The 21,537-nt window shown below is 32.7% G+C and overlaps 2 protein-coding genes across 3 annotated transcripts; both read right to left on the bottom strand.

Moving 5' to 3' along the window:
* Positions 1 to 5,419: 5,419 nt before the first annotated feature.
* On the bottom strand, positions 5,420 to 6,791 carry LOC105139119 (peroxidase 5-like). The gene is made up of 4 exons (XM_011045449.1): positions 6,531 to 6,791; positions 6,269 to 6,460; positions 5,998 to 6,163; positions 5,420 to 5,858 (listed from the first exon to the last, which is right to left on the bottom strand). The coding sequence occupies exons 1-4, from the start codon at positions 6,747 to 6,749 to the stop codon at positions 5,446 to 5,448; spliced, it is 990 nt and encodes a 329-aa protein (XP_011043751.1). The 5' UTR covers positions 6,750 to 6,791; the 3' UTR covers positions 5,420 to 5,445.
* Positions 6,792 to 14,802: 8,011 nt separating this feature from the next.
* On the bottom strand, positions 14,803 to 20,605 carry LOC105139120 (uncharacterized). 2 transcript variants are annotated; one of them, XM_011045451.1, is made up of 7 exons: positions 20,481 to 20,605; positions 19,584 to 20,271; positions 17,593 to 18,693; positions 17,117 to 17,502; positions 16,543 to 16,677; positions 16,234 to 16,411; positions 14,803 to 16,145 (listed from the first exon to the last, which is right to left on the bottom strand). In XM_011045451.1, exons 2-7 carry the CDS (start codon positions 20,230 to 20,232, stop codon positions 15,001 to 15,003), a joined length of 3,594 nt encoding a protein of 1,197 aa, XP_011043753.1. In that variant the 5' UTR covers positions 20,233 to 20,271; positions 20,481 to 20,605; the 3' UTR covers positions 14,803 to 15,000. The 2 variants fall into 2 exon arrangements, with proteins under 2 accessions (XP_011043753.1, XP_011043752.1); XM_011045450.1 differs by having other exon boundaries at positions 17,117 to 18,693.
* Between the last annotated feature and the right edge of the window lie 932 nt (positions 20,606 to 21,537).

Genomic DNA, 21,537 nt, shown 5'->3' with positions numbered 1-21,537 from the left:
TGCGGCTTGACATGATGCTATGTGCAATGATATTAAAGCCTTACGCTCTAATCACACTTGGTCTTTAGTTCCCCTTCATCCTTTAATGAATGTTGCTGGTAGTTGATGGGTGTATAGGATAAAACATCATGTTGATGGAAACATTGAGCATTAAGGCATGTCTGATTGCTAGATATTTTTCCTAGTAAGAAGGCATTAATTACTTTGAAACATTCAATCTAGTTATTAGGCAAGCAACCGTCATATTAGTCTTCTTGATTATGGTTTTGCATAATTGAAAGATTCATCAACTTCAAATTCATAATTCTTTTCTTAGTGACATTCAATGAAGAAGTATACTTAAATAACCTTCATGTTTTGTTGATTCTACTCTTCCATCTCATGTGTGTTGTTTGCACAAGTCTTTGAATAGCCTAAAATAACACCGAGGGCATGGTACACTTGTTTAAGTGATTTTCTACTATTTATTGGTTTTCACGCCTCCAAGGTTTACACTTCTTTATTTATCTTGTTTATTGGTAGTAATATCTTTTATCTTCTAGTATATATTAATGATATCCTGCTTAAGGGCAGCAACTCTGTTATGCTTCACCATCTAGTAGAGTTACTGAGCTTATAGTTTAAGCTTCATGACTTAGGTGTAGTTTATTATTTTCTAAGTGTTGAAGTTCAGTCCATAGGTTTGGGTTTGATGATACGACAACAAAAATATAAACCCTCAATTATAATTTTTATGGGTTATTAAAATATGAAAAATTTAATCGATAGTAAAATGGGTTAAATAAAATTAAAGAAACCTAAATCAAGATAAAAATGGTGAAATTAGTGAAATGAAAAGTGAACATAATACTAAATTGTTAAAAAGAAAACTTTGTGGGGACAAAATGAATAAATAAGATCAAGAGGGTCAATGTTCAAATAAAAAAAAGCTAGGGGTTTGTACAAATGATAAAAAGAGGTGGGGGTAAAGATGCAATTGACAAGAAAGCACTATAAATTTGCGATGACTTGCAAGAGTAAGAGAGGGGTTAGGGTTCTATGACATTTTCTTCTCATTCCTTGATGAAAGCTACACCAAAATGTTAACATATAATGGTTACAAAGAGTCAATAAGTGATAAAAGAGAGATATTTGGGTGGTTTAGAGAGTCTAGAAAGAGGCTAGAGAGAAGACATATTGATGGTGGAAACTCTAATAGTTATAACTCCACCTTCCACCATTGGATTTAAATGATATTTAAATATGTTGTTCTCCTCCATGTCTTGTACATTGTTGTTAGAGGGATCTTCTATATTAGTCTCCATTTCATAGATATCATGGGAGGAACATTTTTAGGAAAATACACTTCTAGACAATCTCAGTCACTAATCATTTTCTCCTCCATCTACCGTTGGATCGGTCTATAATTTGGATATGTTGTGTGTCCAGATGCTATCTAAAGTTTGAATGGTGGAAATCAGAAAAAAAAAAACTCCAAACAAAGATTATGCTTCTTGCATAACATATCTACAAGTTTTAGGTCAATTTGATTAAACCCAAGTTTCTAGAATTTCCAATGTTGGATGAAGTTGATATTTGGATATGTTATACTTATAATAATGAGTTACAACTTGACTTTCATGGATTGTGTTGAATATTATTTATTTGTTATTTATGGTTGTTTGAAACTACTGTCAAATGTTTGGTGGAAAAAGCAGGTGTGTAAGTTCAAGGTTTAGATAATAATCATAAGAAAGTAATTGTTCAAGATTTAGACAGTAACTATTATACAATAACAGTTCAATGTTTAGAGCTTATTTGGGAGTGTGGTTGCAGTTGTTTTTCAAAGTGTTTTTCATACCAAAATATATCAAAATGATGTTTTTTTATTTTTTAAATTATTTTTGAGATCAGTGCATCAAAACGATCCAAAACATACAAAAAAATATTTTTTAGAAAAAAATAAAAATTTGAATTTTAGAGGAGTGTTGTTTGCACTGCGTTCCTAAACGTTCTCAAAGATAGTAACCGTAAGACAATAGAATTTAAGATTTAGATAGTAACCGTAAGATAGTAGCAATTCAAGACTTAAAATAGTCAGTTTAAATTCTGGTATACTTCCATATGAATACCATATAAAAAGAAAATTTAATCACTCTGTTTTTCAATTGACATGAGATTGTTATTTTATCCTGGTTGTGGGGGCATTTCATTAGAGATCAAAAATGTCCCCAAGAAACTAAAGCAAGGATGTTGTGACAAAACTACTAATGGGTATTGACAGCCCCAAGAACAAAAATTAATGGGAAATTAGAGTCTCAAATAAAGTGATTGAGGGGAGATAAGTTTGGGTTAACAAATTACCTTAGATAAGTCTGCACGGTTCAGGTTAACGAGTTGTTATGTGAACGTGAAATAATGATCTAATTTAGATATGAAAATCTTGCATGAAATCATATAACGATGCTTGCTAGTTGATAAGAAAACATTGGAAAAAGGAAAGAATGATATTAAATGATGGTCTTGTGTGGAGTAGGAGAGGCATTGACTATAGGAGCCCAAGCTAGCAAAATAGGACCACAAAAAGGAACAGGTAGGTGTTTACCATCTCATCTCTTTATATTTTGAAGAGTTTAATATATTCTAAAATTTTATTTATTTATGCTGGATGTTGATTTACAATAATAAAGGATAAGAAATTTAGGAGTGGAAATAGGATTAAACATGACGACTTGTGTCATGAGTGTTGCCCGAGAAAAACAAAGAATTGTATAATGTTACTGTGCATCTTGTCATAATTTTTTGACACTTTTATATGGTAAGTGATCCATATCTATGTTGTCAGTTAAATTCCATCATTTAATATATTATTGGTATGAAATGTGAATTAGCAAATATTAGATATTATATGAAGAAATGAAAGTTTGCATGATGATATTGTGATTTTGGATAATATCCTGAATGTATATGTGTTCAAGGTGAATGGTATTTTGTGTAAATTACCAAATGATGGAAGTATCATTAACATAGAAAATATGAGAAGTGCAATGTATGGTATGGACTAGCATATATTTAGTGTATGTTAGGATCTCAGATAAGGGGATCACCATGCATCGATGCCTATGAAGTATGGGCTAACATCCATTTAGTGCATGTTAGGATCCTAGATAAGGGGATCATCATGTATCGACTAACATATATTTAGTGTATGTTAGGATCCCGGGTAAAGGGATCATCACGTATCGGCTAGTATATATTTAGTGTATGTTAGGATCTCGGGTAAGGGGATCACCATGCATGGACTTACAAACATTTAGTATATGTTAGGATCCTGAGTAAAGGGATCACAATTGTCGCATGTCCCCCGCGCGGTGATTTGGTGATTTTTTCATCTGGTTTGCTTGATTAGTTTTTTGGAAGTCACCACCTAGTATTTCATTGAGGGTTACTAGGAAACTCGGGTATACTGGTCATTGCCAGAAATTCAAAGATAAGAAACTAGTTATAGTTAGGAAAGATATTAACACCCCTAACGTACCCTACCTGAGATAAGCTGCTTTGTGGTTTGATGTGATTTGAAATTTTAAAATATTAATTAAATACTAAAGTTTTAATAAATGAGTTATTAAATCCTTGAATATGTGTAGAAATATATTCTTACACTTTCATGGAAAATATAACATGATTTTATTTATCCTTTAGATATTAAACTACATTCAAATTAAACAATTAATTCTTTTTATCTTTTTTTTATTTTTATAATTCAATAACATAGATAAAAACACACACACACATACACACACCTCTTTTTCAATGTGTGTTTTTCTTACACACCTTTTTTTACATGTAACAAAATAGCAAGAATTCAAAATTTACCCAAACAAGGCCTTAACAGTTTCAAAATTACAGAAAAGACCTTGGATTGAGACCCAAGACGATTGGCTCATAATTGAGTTATGAGATGTGAGATATTAGAAGTGTAAACATGTTATTTATTGATAACATGGGACTTCTTGGTATAGGGGAGACTATCAAAATTTTGTCGAAAATTTTGGTAGACTTTTACATGAGAATTGTATAAAAAGAAATTATATATATTTTTACATACCAAATTATACAAAAGTACCTATATTTTTACATATAAAGTGTTGGGCATTACAAAAAATATATTCTTGACATCTTTACTTGGGTTGATATGACTTTCTGCAAACTTGTTGATACTCCAATCTCTACTTTGAAAGTTACCATACTACCAAATGCTTTATTTTCTAACCCTACACGATTTCGTCAAATCATGGATGCTTTTCAATAACTTACCTTCATCAATCAAATATTTGTTTTGCTATTAATTGAGTTTGTCAGTTTATGCATGCTCCTATAAATTCTCATTGGGCCATCGTTAAGTGTATTCTACACTACCTTAAAGGTATGGCATCCTATGTTTTCATATCACTTGTAGTTCCTCATTTACTCTACATGGTTTTATAGATACAGATTGAGCAGATAGTATTTGATGATCACAAATCGACAAGTTATTACCTTTTTTTCTTTGGTTAGATGTCGATCTCATGGAAGTCAGGCAAGCAACACACCATTGCTCACTTTTGTATTGAGACTGAATATAAAACCTTAGCATACGGTATTGCTGAAGTTATCTAGCTTTAATATTTATTAATAGATCTGTAGATTTTGTCTGCCTCTGCTCTTATCATTTAGTGTAATAATCTTGGAGCCACTTATCTCTTACCAAATCTTATCTTTTATGCTTATATGAAACATGTTGAAGTTAATTATCATTTTTTACGAGACTAGGTTGTGAAGATAAAGATTCATATTTATTTTATCTTCTCTTAGGATTAACTTAGAGATATCTTTACTAAGCCGCTTTTCATTGCTTCATTTAATTTTTTTATTACAAGCTTTAAGTTAATTCTCCACCCTTAGCTTGAGGGAGCATATTGTATAGAATGTGTGTGTAGGAATTGTTGTATAATTATTTTAATATTGTGATTCCTACAATTACTATACTATCATGTACTGTTTATATATATAAATAAGAAAGGTTAGCTGAAAAATAAGTTAAGTCATTCTATTATTTTGAACTAGGATACTAACATGGGACAAGAATCCTTGACGAATGAATTATCATGTAATTATTGTACTTCAATTATTTTTTATTTGTCGGTTCATATTTATATACTTCGGAAAGTTCATTTTAAAATATGGTTCAGTGTTTTGATAGTTCTAAATAATTATATATAAAAAGAATAAAAAAGGATTGATATCTAAAAAACGACAAATTGATCACATTTTATTTAGGAAACCTCTTACAACAATCCGTTGTTAACCCAACTTCATGAAAATCACATAGTAAATAAGATAAATCTTCAAATGACAATTTGACTTCGAATCTCCGAATCTTCAAACTTCAAATAAGTTGTACAACAATTGAGCTAGCTCCTAACTTCAGCTGTTGATGACCCTACAATTTTCCCGAATCTCTCCTTTGTTACCAGTCAGAACTTCAATCTGGCCCATTTTCACCATTGCTGCAGCAAATTTTCTCTTCCAACGTGAAGAACTCCTTGCATTCGATTTTACTTCTCTTGCTGTTGCTATGTTGGTCAAGAGAGTTTGATCTGAAGTGAACAAGCCTCGGTTTGCCAGTATATCCTTGTAGTAATTTACATCACTGATGGTGGGAGTACGAGTGTCCATTGGCACCTCGAAGTTAGGATCTGTACTATCTTGTGGGCAACTCTTCCTCAGACTGGCTGCATATCTGGAATCTAAACTTGGGTCTGGGCTATTTGTGCCACTGAAGTTGTATAATCTATCAGTGAAGGACTTGCACAGTGAATCACCGATGGTGTGTGCTCCTGTTTTGTCACATGAATATATAGTGTTAATTAACACGGATTAATTTATTGTGATTAATAAATTGATAATGATCTAGCTGTCTTCATTAAGCATGAATCAAAATGGTATCAAGAGTTAAATTAGCTGCCAGTTATATACCAGAGAGTGTAACCATTTCTTCTTGAGTTAAACCCTTGTCTGAAAATCTCCGAGTGAGTTGATCGACATTAAAGTTTGGGGGAGGTAAGTTGGAAAAAGTCTCCGAGGCTAGTGAAACTATGCCATCTCTTCTTCCTGCTGGAACATCATAGTCAAGCCCTCCAGTCTGCAAAAAGAAATGAAAAGGGTTGGAGCATGTTTACGTACAAATTTAATAATTTCCTAAGGAATCCGCAAAGGGAAATGGCTGAGCACAAGGTTTTTTACTTACTAAATCAAAGCTATCCCTCGCTGCAAATGCGAGGATATCAGCACACGAAACGACTCCTTGACACTCGGCTTCTAGTTTGGCCTTTGCATCGTCAATGACTTCAAAGCCATGCAGACTAGGGAAGTTTACAGGAGAGTCCTTTTCTGCTTTGTTTGACGGGGTGGAGTCAAGAAGCACAGATCCTTCACAACCCTAAATAAAACAATAATAAAAATTATAGGTCTAATCAAGTTAATAACTTTCAAGTAGCATAAGCACATACCCTGACAAAACAATCGTGAAAGTGCATTCTTATAAGACCAGCAGCAACCCCTCTATCCTGATGGATAGCATGTCTAACAGCACGTCTCACAATGGACTCAGCCCTCCTGCATGAATTTCTATAGAACCCTACTTGAAGATGAGATTGGACACTTGGACAAAACAGGACTGCCACCCAAAAAGTTACACACATTTGAGTTAGCTTCTTGGAACTCACCATTATGCCCACAATTTTGTAATAGCTACTTATATCCTTAATTCCCCACTTACTTGAAAGCTTGCATAATCTTATGCTATTTATAGCCAAAGAAAGGGAGCATTATTCCACATTCATCCGCGATGATTGTTATCTTAAACAATTTTTGGTGCAAGTTGAGAAGCCCCCAGCTTCGAAACAACATGTGGAAGAATAAGAAAAATAATTTTCTTACGAAAATGCTGGTATCGTCCCTTGTATCTCTAGTAGGAGGAAATCCTTATTTTTCTTCTCTCTCTCTCTCTCTGTCCTTGATCTTCTTTTAAAAGGCATATATAGAAATAAAACACAGATAACAAATTTTGAGCCAAGTATACATATCTGTAGCAAATTAACTAACCTAGTCTAGATTCGTACAGGTTGTATGCCCGAGTTGACTTGGGCAAAATTTATGGTAAAGGCTTACTCGTTCATGGCCACCTTCGAGCTAGCAATTAAATATGATTGCACTGTAATCAGAACATGCAAAAAGAATTACGAGGTGATCAAAGAAAAGAAACCTGATGTTTTTTACTAATTGAGAGGGCGACAAATTTAGCTACAGAGGGAGAATATTCTGCGTGGCTAAAGATTTTGGAAGCTTCTAGATATATATAATTGTGTTTGAATTTTCAAAATCTTGCCAAGTAATTTAGTATATTTTAAAGTGTTTCTAATCCATACTTTGTACAGATTTAATAATTTAATAAAATTTATTGAACAGAAATAGAAAATTATTAAAAATTCTGAATTTATATAAAATTCAAGTATTTAAAAATCAATTATCTTAATATATAAATTAAATATTTATTATAAATTTACACATTAAAATTAAAATAGAGCTGAAAGTAAAGGAAAAGAAGAAAGATGATAGTTATTCCTGGGATTATAGAACCAGTAAGAAGGTATATATATACCATCTACATGATTTTTATCAAGCTTACAGAACATTCCTGCCTACAATCATAAATTTAGATCAAAATCCGATGAGGTCGGAAAATTATCTTTATATCTCTTATTCAATAAACTATTATATATCTCATAAAAATAAAAAATACAATCATCAAGTTCAATTAAATAACAACTTAAAAAATAATAATTAAAAACTAATGTATTATAAAATATTAAATTTGGTTGTCATCGAACTAGTACATCTTTTTCTGTAGTCATCACTTCGCATGAACGAAGCTCTCTTTAATTTTCTGAATTTACACTGTAAGAACAGCATCCAAGAAATCAACTAAATAAATTACTGTTCTTTGTATAGTTTCACAAAATCATAAAACAAACATGTTCTGGTTTATTTAATTACTTGTTAATTTATGTCAGTTTCAAAATCAAACGAATTTCACTCGATAATTATATTAAAAATTAGTTATAAAGTGTTTGATTTGATAGTTTTTTTTTTTAAATTCCAGAACCAAATCGATCCAGATAGCTGACCAAATTGAGATGACAGCAATTAACAATGGTTGTAGCCATAGAGCTCTCGCTGTTGGTATTTCCTTCATCAAAATTCAAAAGTACAAAGATATTATGAAAGTATTATTGCTAATGATAGCTGATTTCATTTTTCCAGCAATAATTTAGTCCAGCGACATAATAAGAAAAAACCCCCTGAATTAGTCCCACAGTTTGTCAAAACCATGTGCTAGGGATTCCATTAAACATTTATTATGGATGGAAATGATGTTTTATAATTTTTTTAAATATTATTTTTTAATATTTATATAATAAAAATTGAATTTTGTTTTTTTTATTTGTTTCAACAGACTTTTTACTGATTTTAAGATAATTTGAGATATCTCGAGTTTTTTATTTAATTTTTTTAAATACATCTTATTTCTTAATTAAATTAATTAATTAAAGAAAATATAGTATACTCACTCTATAATATTTTATTTGATTTAATTAAACATAAATAAAGAGATTAGTAAGGAGATTTTATTATTGAACCCTTGGCCACCAAGTTTTTTTTTCATTGCGGGCTAAAGACATGATTTCTGTTCGAGATTATTGTATTGTGGTTGATATTTGTGATTTTATTACATTATGCCGCAACTTGATGTGAAATTATTAGCTATACATTTATTTGAAATAGAAGAAGAAGTCGTACATTTCTACAACTGTATATGCATGTATGTGATTAAAAAAAAAAAAAACAAATTATATTTTGTGCTATAAGGTCATCTTTCATTTCCAGTACCTCGAAGCGGCAATCTTTTTTACTTTTTTTTTTTAATTATTTTTGTTGTTGAAAGCAAAACAGTTTCATTGGTAGATCAATTACAAACAATGCATCACAGCTAAACATTCTAAACAAAAAAAAAATTAATTTTGTACAATTAGCACTTCAGCATAGGGTTTCACTTGATTTTCTGCTGCTGCATCTGTCAAGAGAGTTTAGTCTGATGTGAACAAGCCTCGATTTGTTACGACATCAAGATAAAAGTTTTTCGTGCTTTATCAAGAGGGAAAACAGATCCAGTGAGCGGGTGTTACCGGTCATATTGAAGGCCGATGTTGAAGGACAGCAACAGATTCGCACTCCAACACAAATTGCAAGTCCTCCTACAGATCAGATTGCAGAGTTAAACTTCAACACAAATTGCACAACTTGCAGAGTTTCAGTTTAAGTCCAACACAAATTACAGAGCTTCCTTCCTACTGCAATGTTACGATTGCTCTGCATATAATTAACAGTATAGTAGTTAATAGACATGGACTTTGATATGACCATCACTTCCTCTGTTGTAACAGAAATCAAATGTATATATATACCTCTGCTGCTATAACAGAATCGATATGAAATAAGATTTTTCTTTCTCTTTATTTCTTCATGGTATCAAAGCAGGTCCTTAATATCATGTTGATTGTTTAAAACCCTATGGAAGACTCGTTCAAGATGGATAATGCTGATGGCACCAATAGATCTTGCAATATGTTGGAAGGAGAGCCAAATCCTAATGAATGTTTAGACTCCGTATTGCTAAATGAATTTAATTATCTTCGATCAAGAGCTATGAAAATTGCTCTTGGTGGCAGATCCAAACATGGCTATGTTAATGGCCATATTAGACCTCCTGATTCTCCTTCATAAGCTTATGAAGCACGGCAATGCAAGGACCAACTTGTTATGTCTTGGTTACTTAATATTGCTGAAATATTCAGCTACTCAGAATCATCTTTTGAACTATAGGAAACAGTGAAAGAGATGTATGGAAACCAGAATAATACATCTCATATTTTCCAAATCAACAGAAATCTTGTTAATCTGCAGCAAGATGGCAAGACATATATCCAATTACTCGAGACCTGAAAAGTATGTGGAGTGAACTTGCACTATATCATCTCCACATGGTTGATGCAGTAGAATTAAGAAAACATGGAGAGAAGGACAAGATCCTCCAGCTTTTAGCTAGCCTCGTCAAACTATGAAGATCTTCGCAGCAGGATACTCATGAATCCTGATCTTCCATCCCTTACTAATGTGCTACCATTTAACGAGAAGAAGCTTGTAGAAAGGTTATGAATTCTTACTGTAAAATCTCTTTATCAGAATCTCATATTTATGTTGTCAACAAATCAATGAACAATGACAGACCTTACAAGAGCAAACGACCTAATTTAAAGTGTCACCATTGTCATAATATTAGCCATTCTATTATGAGGTGTTGAATTTTGAAAAGGAGAAGAGATCTCAAAGGGGCTACGAGCATAAGGGTCACGTTGATTTTCCTGCTCACTTCACCAGTTCTCCTTCTAGTAATGTCGAGAATTTTTCTACCAACCCATCTGCCTTTCTCAATGACTTTGTTGCCTATCTTAATGAAAATGGTGATACTGCCATGACAACATCTGCCTTCGATTTTATGGCGCTTCTTGGTAAATTTACAAGCTTCCTTGCAAACTCTGCTCACCTCTTGCAAGAAAACACAAAGCATTTTCATTGCGTTTAAAATTGTCTTGGTAGCTAGTACTATACATGATTTTTGGATCATTGATTTATATGTCACTGATCATATAACTAATAAAGTCACCAACTTGTGTAATTTTAACAGACTTTTATCTCTAACTCATGTGTTTATTATCAATGGAAAAAATATCTCCATCAAAGATAAATGAAAGATTAAATTATTGTTCAATAGTACAGAATCCTCAATTCTATATGTTATTTCCTTTCCATTTCAATGACTTTCCATTGATAAAATCATTTAAACATTAAATTTTCATATTATATTTGACTTTCAACAAGTTTTTTTTTAGGACCTCGCTACCAAAAAGATGATTAATGAAGGTTTTCTTTTTTAAAAGGCTTTATTATTTTTTAAATCATCCTTCAAACAACAAGTATCATCAAATGTATGTTTTTTCTTTCTTTCATTAAGAGCAACTTTTGTGACATCAACGTTTAGCTCACTCCTCAGACACTATCCTCACCAAATTCTTTGTTTCATTAAGAACAACTTTTATGGCACCAACATTTAGCTCACCTCTTAAACATTGTCCTCACCAAATTCTTTGTTTCATTAAAAGCAAATTAATGCCCAACTTTGATATCAAAAATATTCCATGTGATGCATGTCATTTGTCTAAGTCTGCTAGACTTCCATTTATGCCTTCATTGTCTAGGGTAAATAAAATATTTGATATTGTTTATTCTGGTGTTTGGGTACCAACTATTAAATCTTTTGATAGTTACAAATATTTCATCTCGTGGAGTATTGAAGGCCAACAACAGATGTTGAAGGACAGCAACAGATTCCTACTCCAACACAGATTGCAAGTCCTCCTACAAATTGATTGTGGAGTTTAACCTCAACATAAATTGCATAACTTGCAGAGTTTCAGTTTAAGCCCAACACGAGTTGCAGAGCTTCCTTTCTACTGTAATGTTACGATTGCTCTGCATATAATTGATAGTATAGTAGTTAATAGACATCACTACCTCTGTTGTAATGGAAATCAAATGTATATATATACACCTCTGCTGCTATAACAGAATCGATATGAAATAAGATTCTTTTTTCTCTTTGGTTCTTTAGTTTAGCAGAAGAAACATCAAATCTAGTGAAAGAGAAAGTTTGCCCCTATAGACTCGAATTGACCTTCATCCTCTAATAGTCACCAACAAGCCCGATTGATGATGTCCTGATTTTGCCCAGAAATCACAACCCCCCATTCACACTTATTTTCATGATGTACCTAAAAAAAAATCTAACCAACTCAGGAGCAATACTTATTTATTTTATTAGATAATCATTTAATTTCTTGTTTTTAATAATTTAATTTATTCTTTTTTTCAAGATAACTAGTAGCTTTTACCTGTTATTTCGTATATTAAGATAATTAGTATCCATAAAAGATTCATTTTATAAATTTAAGGACTCTTAAATGCTTAACTAATAATTTAAAAAAAAAATGCAATAATAAATATATATATATATATAGGCTAAAAATATTGAAAATCAATTGAATATCCACCTCAAGTCTGAAGAATTCATAAATTATTTATAATTAATGAATTTTTTTTTATACAAAGAGAAAAAATAAGAAAATAATTTTCTTTTAATGGTATCAAAGATGAATAAATATATTTTACACATTATTTATTATACATTATTAATAAAAAATAAATATCTTTTATATATTATTAATATTGATGGAATAATAGTATATCCTTAAAAGATTTTATGTAGTTATATATTATTATCATTGACCTTTAATATTTTATATCAAAAATTACAAAAATAAATTCTATGTAGTTAGTTCACACACTATTACATCAACAAACAAACCCAAGAAAACCTTACGTCAACACACTATGACGGGAATTACCCCTCTAACACATGAGGTTCTCACTAAACTTCCATAACTTTTTCCTGTATATTTTTTTTATCCTTATTTTGCCCATTACTCCTTACAACTAGGGCTTTTTTATAGCCTTCAATCTCCATCATTGATACCCCACCACTCATCCTCACCATCAACTATCTTATACATAAAAGACGATAGGCTTGGGCATACCTTTTTAGTTGGCTTTTATAGTGGTTCAGAGCTTGGAGAGGGCAAGGCTTTAGCTTGAGACGATATATGATATTCCAGAAGAGGGGTTAAGTGTTTTTTTATCCTTTAGATGGAGATAAAAAAAGGAATTGAAAGGGGTAAACTGAGCTCATTAGTTCTGTCTCTTAGAACTTGGTACACCAAATTTCAATAAGGAATAGACGACGTATCGGTTTATCTATGTAATTGGGATGACACACCATTCATGTGGTTACCTAATGGATGAAACGATGAGGTCCTTATTATTTCCCTTTGGCCCCTTGATTTTGAGAGTTTTCTCAATGTGGTCTATAGACTTGTACATTTTCAAATTAGCCCTTAATTGAACCTTCAAACTTTCAATTATTTCAATTTTTCCTTGTTTAGCCAGTTTCACACCTCAAAATCTCAACACCTATACACTTTGGTCTCTAAACCTTTAATTCTTTCAATTTTGACCAAATCATCTCCTAAACTTATTTTTCTCTCATTTAGACCCTTGTTTATACTAATTAAGCCCTTCCAAGTTTTTGCTTCTTTCAATTAAGCAATTGGCTTTCCATTCTAATAATTTTGCCCTAAATATTTATTTTTTCTCTCCAATTAGGCCCTCAGTTAACAAAATTAGACTTCTAAACTTTGAAACATTGTACATGTCTCAAACTTCTAATTTGTCCAATCTTGACTAGTTTTAGTCTATTCTTCAATTCTTCTTTAAAAATACCCAAATTGCTTGTCCACATAATGTTCTAACCAATTGTACATTAATTCCCTGCCTTTTGTGACCCGAAACAATTTTTTGGAAGCTTTTGTGAATTTTTGAATTTCTAGATTTTTTTTTAAATATATTTTTAGAAAAAAAAAATTGGAGGACCTAAAAGTTAGGTTATGTCAATTACATGATGATTTGAACCTTACATGATGATTTGAACCGAACCAAACAAGCTATGTGAATGACCTAATAAATATTTTTATAGACCAATAAAATAAGTTTAGATTCAAAAAAGATCCGATCATAATAGAGTATTTTATTACCTTAAAATATATATAATAAGAGATTCAAACATTGAATTGGAATTAAATTTTTTCAATTGATTTTAGAGGAATTTTTCTAATAAAAAATGTTTTTATCACTTATTAGATGAATTTCTCATAATTAGATTTAGAAGTTGTTGTTTGGATTAATTTTATTGTTTTATTAATATTTTTTAGATTTATTGTTTGGACTAACTTTGATCTCTCAAAAGTTTAGACAATTGTTGGATTTAATTTTCCAACAATAATTTAGGTGATTTATGCTTCACAATTCAAAGTGTTCTTAAAAATTTCTTATGGGGTGTTTGTGTTGTAAACAAGCTCCAATATTTTTTTAATAAAAAAATAACTATTGGATATAAAAGAATCAAAATATCCCTTATAAGTCTAATCAGTCATTTGAAAATATCAAATTGCACCCAATACAAATGTTTCCATTAATACAAAGGCTTCCATTTATTCACCAATGGACAATATATATATATATATATATAACTTGGACTAGCAAAAGAAATAGGAAGTTTGGTCTTTCATTTAGTGGCCATAAAATAAAATAAACTTGTTTGAGAAATAGGAAGTTTACATAAATTCCAGCAATACTAACTTGGTCAAACTGCAACGGTTGATTCGGAGTTTTTATTTTATTTAAATGATGGTAAATTCAAGGGCATCATACCCTGAATTAATCCCTTTGTTGTTGAAGTTTTTGGGGGATTTGTCCAGTGGGTTTACAAATTCAAAAGATGAAACTGAAACCCCTTTCATCTGCCAGCAACTATTTTTCATTTAAAAATATATTTTTTTTATTTTTAAAAAATATTTTTAATAGCTATACATTTAAATATCTAAAAATATTAATTTTAAATAAAAAATAAAAATATTTAAATTCTTTAAAAACATTTTTTAAACATAAAAATAAACAACCAGAACGTAAGAACTAAAAACATGGATATTCAAGTTGATGGGAGTACAACAATAAATATATTTACAAAATCGAAACCAGTCCATAAACATTTAATATGATCAGAGTGCCATCGAACTCTCATCAGAGCAAGCCCATGTAAATGTCAAGTCACAACAATATACATGTTATTGGAAAACAGAAAACGTAGTATTATTAACAGAGAAGGAAAATATTTAGCATCCAGCTTGAGGATTAATAACCCTGCCCTGCAAGCTCTTCCTTCAAGACATGTTCCCAATCTGAGGAACAGCTATCATACCAGCCAGCATGGGGTTGGTCTCCGACCTTATCCGTGAGGCGAGATTGAGTCTCAGCATCATCATTTATAAATAAACGGAACTCCTTTTCAGCTGGTTTGTCTTCAGTAGAGTCAGCTCGATAATTTGGGATGAGAGGTTCCATATTTACATCCAAAGTTCTGTCTTTCCTACCATCTCTACCCATTCGAGCAAGCCTTGTCAGATCCATGTACCCATTATCAATACTCACCCGCTGATGCTCTTCCATATCCAAGGAACTTGTATTGCCGTCTCCGTGTTTCAAAATAACAGATGCTTCAACATCTTCTGCCTGGCTTGATGCACTTGACATGGAAGAATCCTGGATGGTTACATCTGCCTTTATGCTATCTTTTGTATCATCTGTCAATTTGCTGACCTTGTTCAGATCAGAAGAAACCTTGGAACTTGACAATTTCTCTACACTTGATATAGTCACAGAATTAGAGTTGTCATCCCGGCCATTTAAAATACCAAATCTGGTCATAACATCATCTGCATGGCTGCTCCTTCCTGACACGGGGGAATCCTGGATGGTATAGGACATAATGCTATCTTTTGTATCATGTGCCAACTTGTCAACCTGGTTCTGATCAGGAGAAACCATAGAACTTGCCAATATCCCCCCAGTGGCTGTATTCACAGAACTCAAGTTTTCAACCCGGCATTTTAAGATACGAAATCTGTCCATAACATTATCTGCATGACTGCTTGCTCCCCTTATACAATCCTGGAAAGATATATTGGACTTAGAGCTCTCTTTTGTGTCATGTGCCAATTTGTCAACCTTGTTCAGATCAGGAGAAACCTTAGGACTTGACAAATCCATGGCTGAAGTATTCAGAGAATTAGAGGCATCAACCCGGCTTTTTATGATATGAAATCTGGCCATGACATCATCTGAATGGCTGTTTCTGCTCAAGATAGATGAATCTGGAACACTGTGAACAGGGCTACCCTCATCTTCAGCAGGCACTATGTCAGATGAAACCTTAGGCCTCAAAAGATTCTCCATGATCATAGAATTTCCAGGTACAACTGGGGCTGCAGAAGAAAAATCTAAGAAGAAAACGCAAAGATTTTAGTGAAAACATGCCTTTTGATTGCATAAATTAACGTGATGATACGAAATAGGTAATGCGTTTACCATTTACTTTTTGGGAGCTGCCTTTCTCTATCTCCATCTTCAATCGATTAAAGCGAGTCATACAATTCACTAAACACAGTGAAGCTTCTGCTTCAAGCCATAGATTCTTGTACAGAAGAATTTGAGACTCTGATTCTTCTTTGATCGGAAAATTCTGGGCAAGAACCTTCTTTATAGCCTGCAAATCACGTTTCAGTACCAAAGAAATTTAGTATTCTTCTCTTTCTTCTCTTTTTCATCCTTACACAGCAAGAATCATTTTGAGATTGGACTTTCTATAAAACACATGCGATAGCAACAAAAGAATACCTGGGTCACGTTATCATCTTTGACTGTATCTGTAGCACCCCTCATAGAAACCAAATTTGACAGTTTCTCCTTTCTCTCATCAGACACAATTTCACACTCTTTCTCATCCTCAAAATGCTGCAACTCAAGTTGGCCCTGAAAAAATAACAATATCAACAGTAGATACTGACGGGCAATTTACATTCATGTCCTGAAATTACATTATTCAGTGTGGTGATAAGATATTGAGACATGCATGCTCAAGACAGATTGATGAGGGGCGAGGGAATAAGATTATCATATAGACAATGCCTAAAGGTTTAGTATTTTTAAATGGACATCACAGATTCAACACCAGAAAGGGAAAGGTGTGGGATTGGATCATGGACTGATCTTACCACAACTAAAATTTGCTGAACCATAAATTACAAACCAATGAGAGGTCAATGTCAGTGTGTGATGGGAACTGGGTTTTACAAGTTTCACCATTCCACTAGCAGTGCCTTTGATTCGTACCTTTTATGAATCCATAGCTTCTTCCAGGCTACATAAAATTTAAGGTCTTATATGAAGTTAAAACAGGATGATGGAATACCTTGTAAAGCTCAGATAACTTTCCAGGAGATTGAGAAGTAGCCCGCCGAGGAATCAATGATTCTTGTGTTGAATTCTTCCTTTCTGAATTCTTGGATATAAAAATATCAAGATTGTCAATCACATCTTTAAGAACATCAAAATCTTCATCCTTCAATTCACATGTGTCATTTGAAGAATAAAATAGAAGCAATTCTGAGAGGTTGTGCATTGTATCAACAAGTGTTCGTGCAAGCATCTTTGACGATGATTCCCCAACCTGTGATTGAGAGTGCTGAGCAGGAGCATGTTCTGAGGAAGGTGGTGAAAATAAGACATGTTCTATAGCATTATATGGCACATGAGATGAACAATCATCAGGGTTGTCGTTAATTTTCCTTCTAACACCTGCAACATCAGAATTTTTCTTAGATGGCCATTCACCTTCTTCAAGACTTTTCTGCTTAGTGTGGACAGGTTTAAAATCAGGCAGTATACTTTCTTTCCTAGGTTCATCAATGACATCAGAAATTTGAGCTTCATTGCAATAGCTTGATTTCCTTTGGCAGTGTCCATATTTCACAGCATCATCAATTCCTTCTCTAAACAACACATTAGCAACTAAAGGCTTCTTAAAAGAAGAGGCTGAATGATGCTCCAGACTGTCATTATTGAAGGTCATGGAGATATTACTTTGTTTCTCAGGGCAGTCTTTTACAGCATCATTCGTAGTGGAAGGGGAAATCTGAGGGCCTTGCAGATTCAAGCCATTGCATGCCTCTACCTTATTCTGTGGATTCACAACCTCAGAACCTTTGAATGCAGATGGATGAGAAACTGGAGCCCCTTTCCAGCATGGCGAGTCCACAGCAGGGAAGTAATGATCTAAACTTTCAGAAGTAATTTCTACAGAACCAGCAGCCTCATGACCATCCATAGCCAAATTGAAGAAATCTAGATTGTTGCAAGGAACTCTATTTTCCATTTTTTCTCTGAAAAGTTCATCCAAGAATTCAATAGAAATATTTTTGTTGCAAAGCAACTCTCCATGGTTTTTGGAGGGAACTTCTGCAAAGGAATCATCATTTTGTTTCAGATGAAAATTAACTAGGCTGGAATCATAGCAAACTTTGCCTTTGGAGCTAATAAATGGATTAGGCTCTTGCGCAAAAGAGGTGTTATTGCCAGCAAAATCCTTCTCATCACCATCAGTACCAGTATTTATATTTTTAAATGAATATGCATCTTGTCCCGGGGGTCTAATGACAACAGCAGGTGAAGGCTTCATCATTGGCATCATATCATTTGAACTAGCATCACGCTTCCTTGGGGACTTTCCATATGAAGTGAAATGCAGCATTTGATTGTTCGGAGAATTGACTACATTTGAGGATGACACTTGAGGATAGGCTTGTGGTGCTGCTGGAGGGAATATCAATGATGGTGGTGTTGTAGGCATGGACTGGGGTTTTTCAACAAGGAAGGCTTTATAATCCAGTTGTCCTGTGCTTGCAGACCCGGTGTGCATTTGCCTTCCAACCATGTCAATTCCAAGGGAAGTTTCTTCACATTTGCTCACATCTTTGAATGCAGAAAACCCTGCAAGTAGTAGCAATTAAGGAAATGTTAGATTATGGATAACTCTCCAGGCTAAAAGTGCTTTATCTTACCATTTATTTTCCACTGGGTGCATACTTCAAAAACAGAACTACTATGCAATTAATGCTAAAAAAAATCAATGTAGTTATGATTATTTATAATTGAGAATGATTCAGTAGATGGTAAAGAAGAGCTTCCTTAAAGACTTAAAATGACTTAAGGATAAAAGTTAACACCAATGATACAGATCATGGCAGAGTAAAAGGGATATATTCCAAATCCTACATGTAATACATTAAAAATAATGACAGTGTTATTTACATCCCCTCAGTATCAATTAGGAATGGATAAGTTACAAAGAGGCTTAGCTGTAGAAACCTATAGTTTGCCCAGCAGTCTTCAGAAAACATAGTTAGAATAATAGATACACAGAAGAGAGATAAAAATACAATTACTCACAATTACAAAGAAAACAAGACAACATGCATATCCCCTCCATTGGATATGAGAGAAAATCACCCTTTCATATTATGTTCATCCTTCTTATACTTTGTCAATGGGCATGGAGAAATTAACCAAATGACACGAAACAGAACAATTACAGATCAATATAGAGTGTTTGATGCACCAGACTCTGGATAGAGACTTCAAAATAACACATTCTAAGGTGGAGATTCAACTAAGAAACTATGAGTATCCAAGGTCTATGGCATGAAGAATCGTGAGCACAGTAATTTGTAAAGACAACAAATCACTAATGAGTATGAATCGACAAGAACAAAATGCAAGGCTCAAAGTAGCACAAAAAGTAATTTTACTTAATTTTATACTCACTGATACTATAAATTGATTCTCAGTAATAACAATACAGAATAATTAGACAAGGATACCTTGATTAATAAAATTCTCCTTCTCACAAAAACCTCCATCAAGTTGCAATTTTTTGCTCTGATTCCAATCAGTAACTCCCTCCCACAAGCCACTCCACTGAGTCGCATGCTCCAAACCCAATGAGCTTTGAGTATAATCATTGTGAGATGATCCATTAGACGTTCCAACATAGGAATTAGACAGCAATTCATAACCAGATTGGTGGGGGATTTTCATGTGACCATCACTACCAATTGCAGGCGAGACATACGAGGACGGATAGTACGGTACAGCTTCAGCAAGGCCAGGGTTACTCTGACCATACAAAACAGCATCAGTCGATGCCAAAACAAGAGGGTGGTTCATAGACGGCACCTGGGGAGTAGGTGATGAGTATCCAAACACATTTGGGGACGGTATGGAATCAAATTCCAGGTTGGGAATGGGAAAAAGATCGGGTCTTGAATTGGGATTGTGAGAGTTAGAGGAAGCCCAATTGTGTAAAGAGGGATTCAAGCTAACAGGATGAGGGGGCTCAGTTAAATCCAAAAGGGGTTTTGCTACAGACCTATCAACAGTGAAAGGTGGGGCTAAAGGTGATAAATTTGAAGAGGAAAAGGATGATCCACCTCCATTATTATAACCATAAGGAACCCCAGAACCCATCATCTCATCAACTCTATATCTTTATGTTGTGGTAACAAATAACTGTATAAAATGATTGAAAACCACATAAATTCATATCAATAAGAATCTTTAGAGTGATAATCAAGACAAATAATCAAAAGAAATAGCTATGATTATCAAAAACAAGAATTGTGCACAAAAACAGTCAATATATGATAAAAATGATGAGAATCAACCGACAGAAAACTGATGAAGATTTTTAAAAAACAAACAAAGAAAAAAGATGTTACCAGAGAAGCAGACTGCTGCCGAGAGAGTCGGGGAAAGAGATATGGCACGTGTGGTCTCTCTCTTTTTCTCTCTCTCTGTCGAGTCTTGAAGATGAAGGTTTCCAAGGGAAAATGTGTTGGTTTACTTGTACTCTATTTGGATTAATAAATTAGTGTTAACTACAAAGCAGTCCACAAAATATGAAAAAAATACACAAATTCAGTACCTAAATTATAAATTCTTGTAATTGTATCCCTAACATTAGCCTAACAATCAAGCTCCCAGGTTATATTCTATTGACCCATGCAGCTATAGTGGGATTGGTAGTTGGGAATGACTCTTTTATCGAACATACTTAAAGATTTTAGTATTTAGTGATGCAGTGTTAAGTATTTTTCAATTGAAATCTCTTAAAATAATCTGAAAAAAAATTGATATTAATGCATTAAAATCATTAAAAAAATATTTAAATTTAATATTTTTCAGATAAAAAATAATTTCAACATTTTTTGAAAAAAATAGAAATTACTACAGTACCAAACAAGATATCAAATACTTTGCAGGTTATATATATATATACACACACACTTACACTTTCTACTAACCATGAATAACCATGAAACGCTTAAATACAATGACTTTGAAAAAAAAATTGGAATAATAAAAAGATAGATTCCTATTATTGCACCGTAGAAAAAAGAAGAATCCATCCTTTTCTTCTTTGAGGTATGGACCGCATAATTATGTTTTTGAGTTGCAAAATCTAAATCATCATCATTGTTTGCAATCCAAAATCACTTTTAAATTTTTTGTTTATAAAATGAAAAGGGTTTCATGTTCCAACTTGATTAAAATTTTAAGTTGGATAATTGATTAATTTAAATTAATTTTTTTAATTAAGATAGTTGATAGTTAATATTTTATAAGTTTAGATAATTTATCTGCAAAATATTTTTTTTTATGATCAACTCTTAAATATTTAAGTAAATATTTTAAAAAATACAATAATATTCTAGAAAAAAATGCTATCAAATATATATGCAATATAAAATGAAAATTATGAATAGTTGTTTTAAA

Source organism: Populus euphratica, unplaced genomic scaffold (genome assembly GCF_000495115.2).
Source record: "Populus euphratica unplaced genomic scaffold, PopEup_1.0 scaffold121.1, whole genome shotgun sequence".
NCBI lineage: Eukaryota > Viridiplantae > Streptophyta > Magnoliopsida > Malpighiales > Salicaceae > Populus > Populus euphratica.
This window is presented reverse-complemented; position numbering and strand designations above follow the sequence as displayed.

Coding starts and splice junctions, on each gene's coding strand:
- LOC105139120 (XM_011045450.1), bottom strand. CDS start 20,232: ATGATGGGTTCTGGGGTTCCTTATGGTTATAATAATGGAGGTGGATCA. Junction 18,694..19,583: donor GGAGAATTTTATTAATCAAG/GTATCCTTGTCT, acceptor TACTACTTGCAG/GGTTTTCTGCATTCAAAGAT. Junction 16,678..17,116: donor AGTTATCTGAGCTTTACAAG/GTATTCCATCAT, acceptor TTATTTTTTCAG/GGCCAACTTGAGTTGCAGCA.
- LOC105139119 (XM_011045449.1), bottom strand. CDS start 6,749: ATGGTGAGTTCCAAGAAGCTAACTCAAATGTGTGTAACTTTTTGGGTG. Junction 6,164..6,268: donor CGAGGGATAGCTTTGATTTA/GTAAGTAAAAAA, acceptor TTCTTTTTGCAG/ACTGGAGGGCTTGACTATGA. Junction 5,859..5,997: donor AGAAATGGTTACACTCTCTG/GTATATAACTGG, acceptor GTGACAAAACAG/GAGCACACACCATCGGTGAT.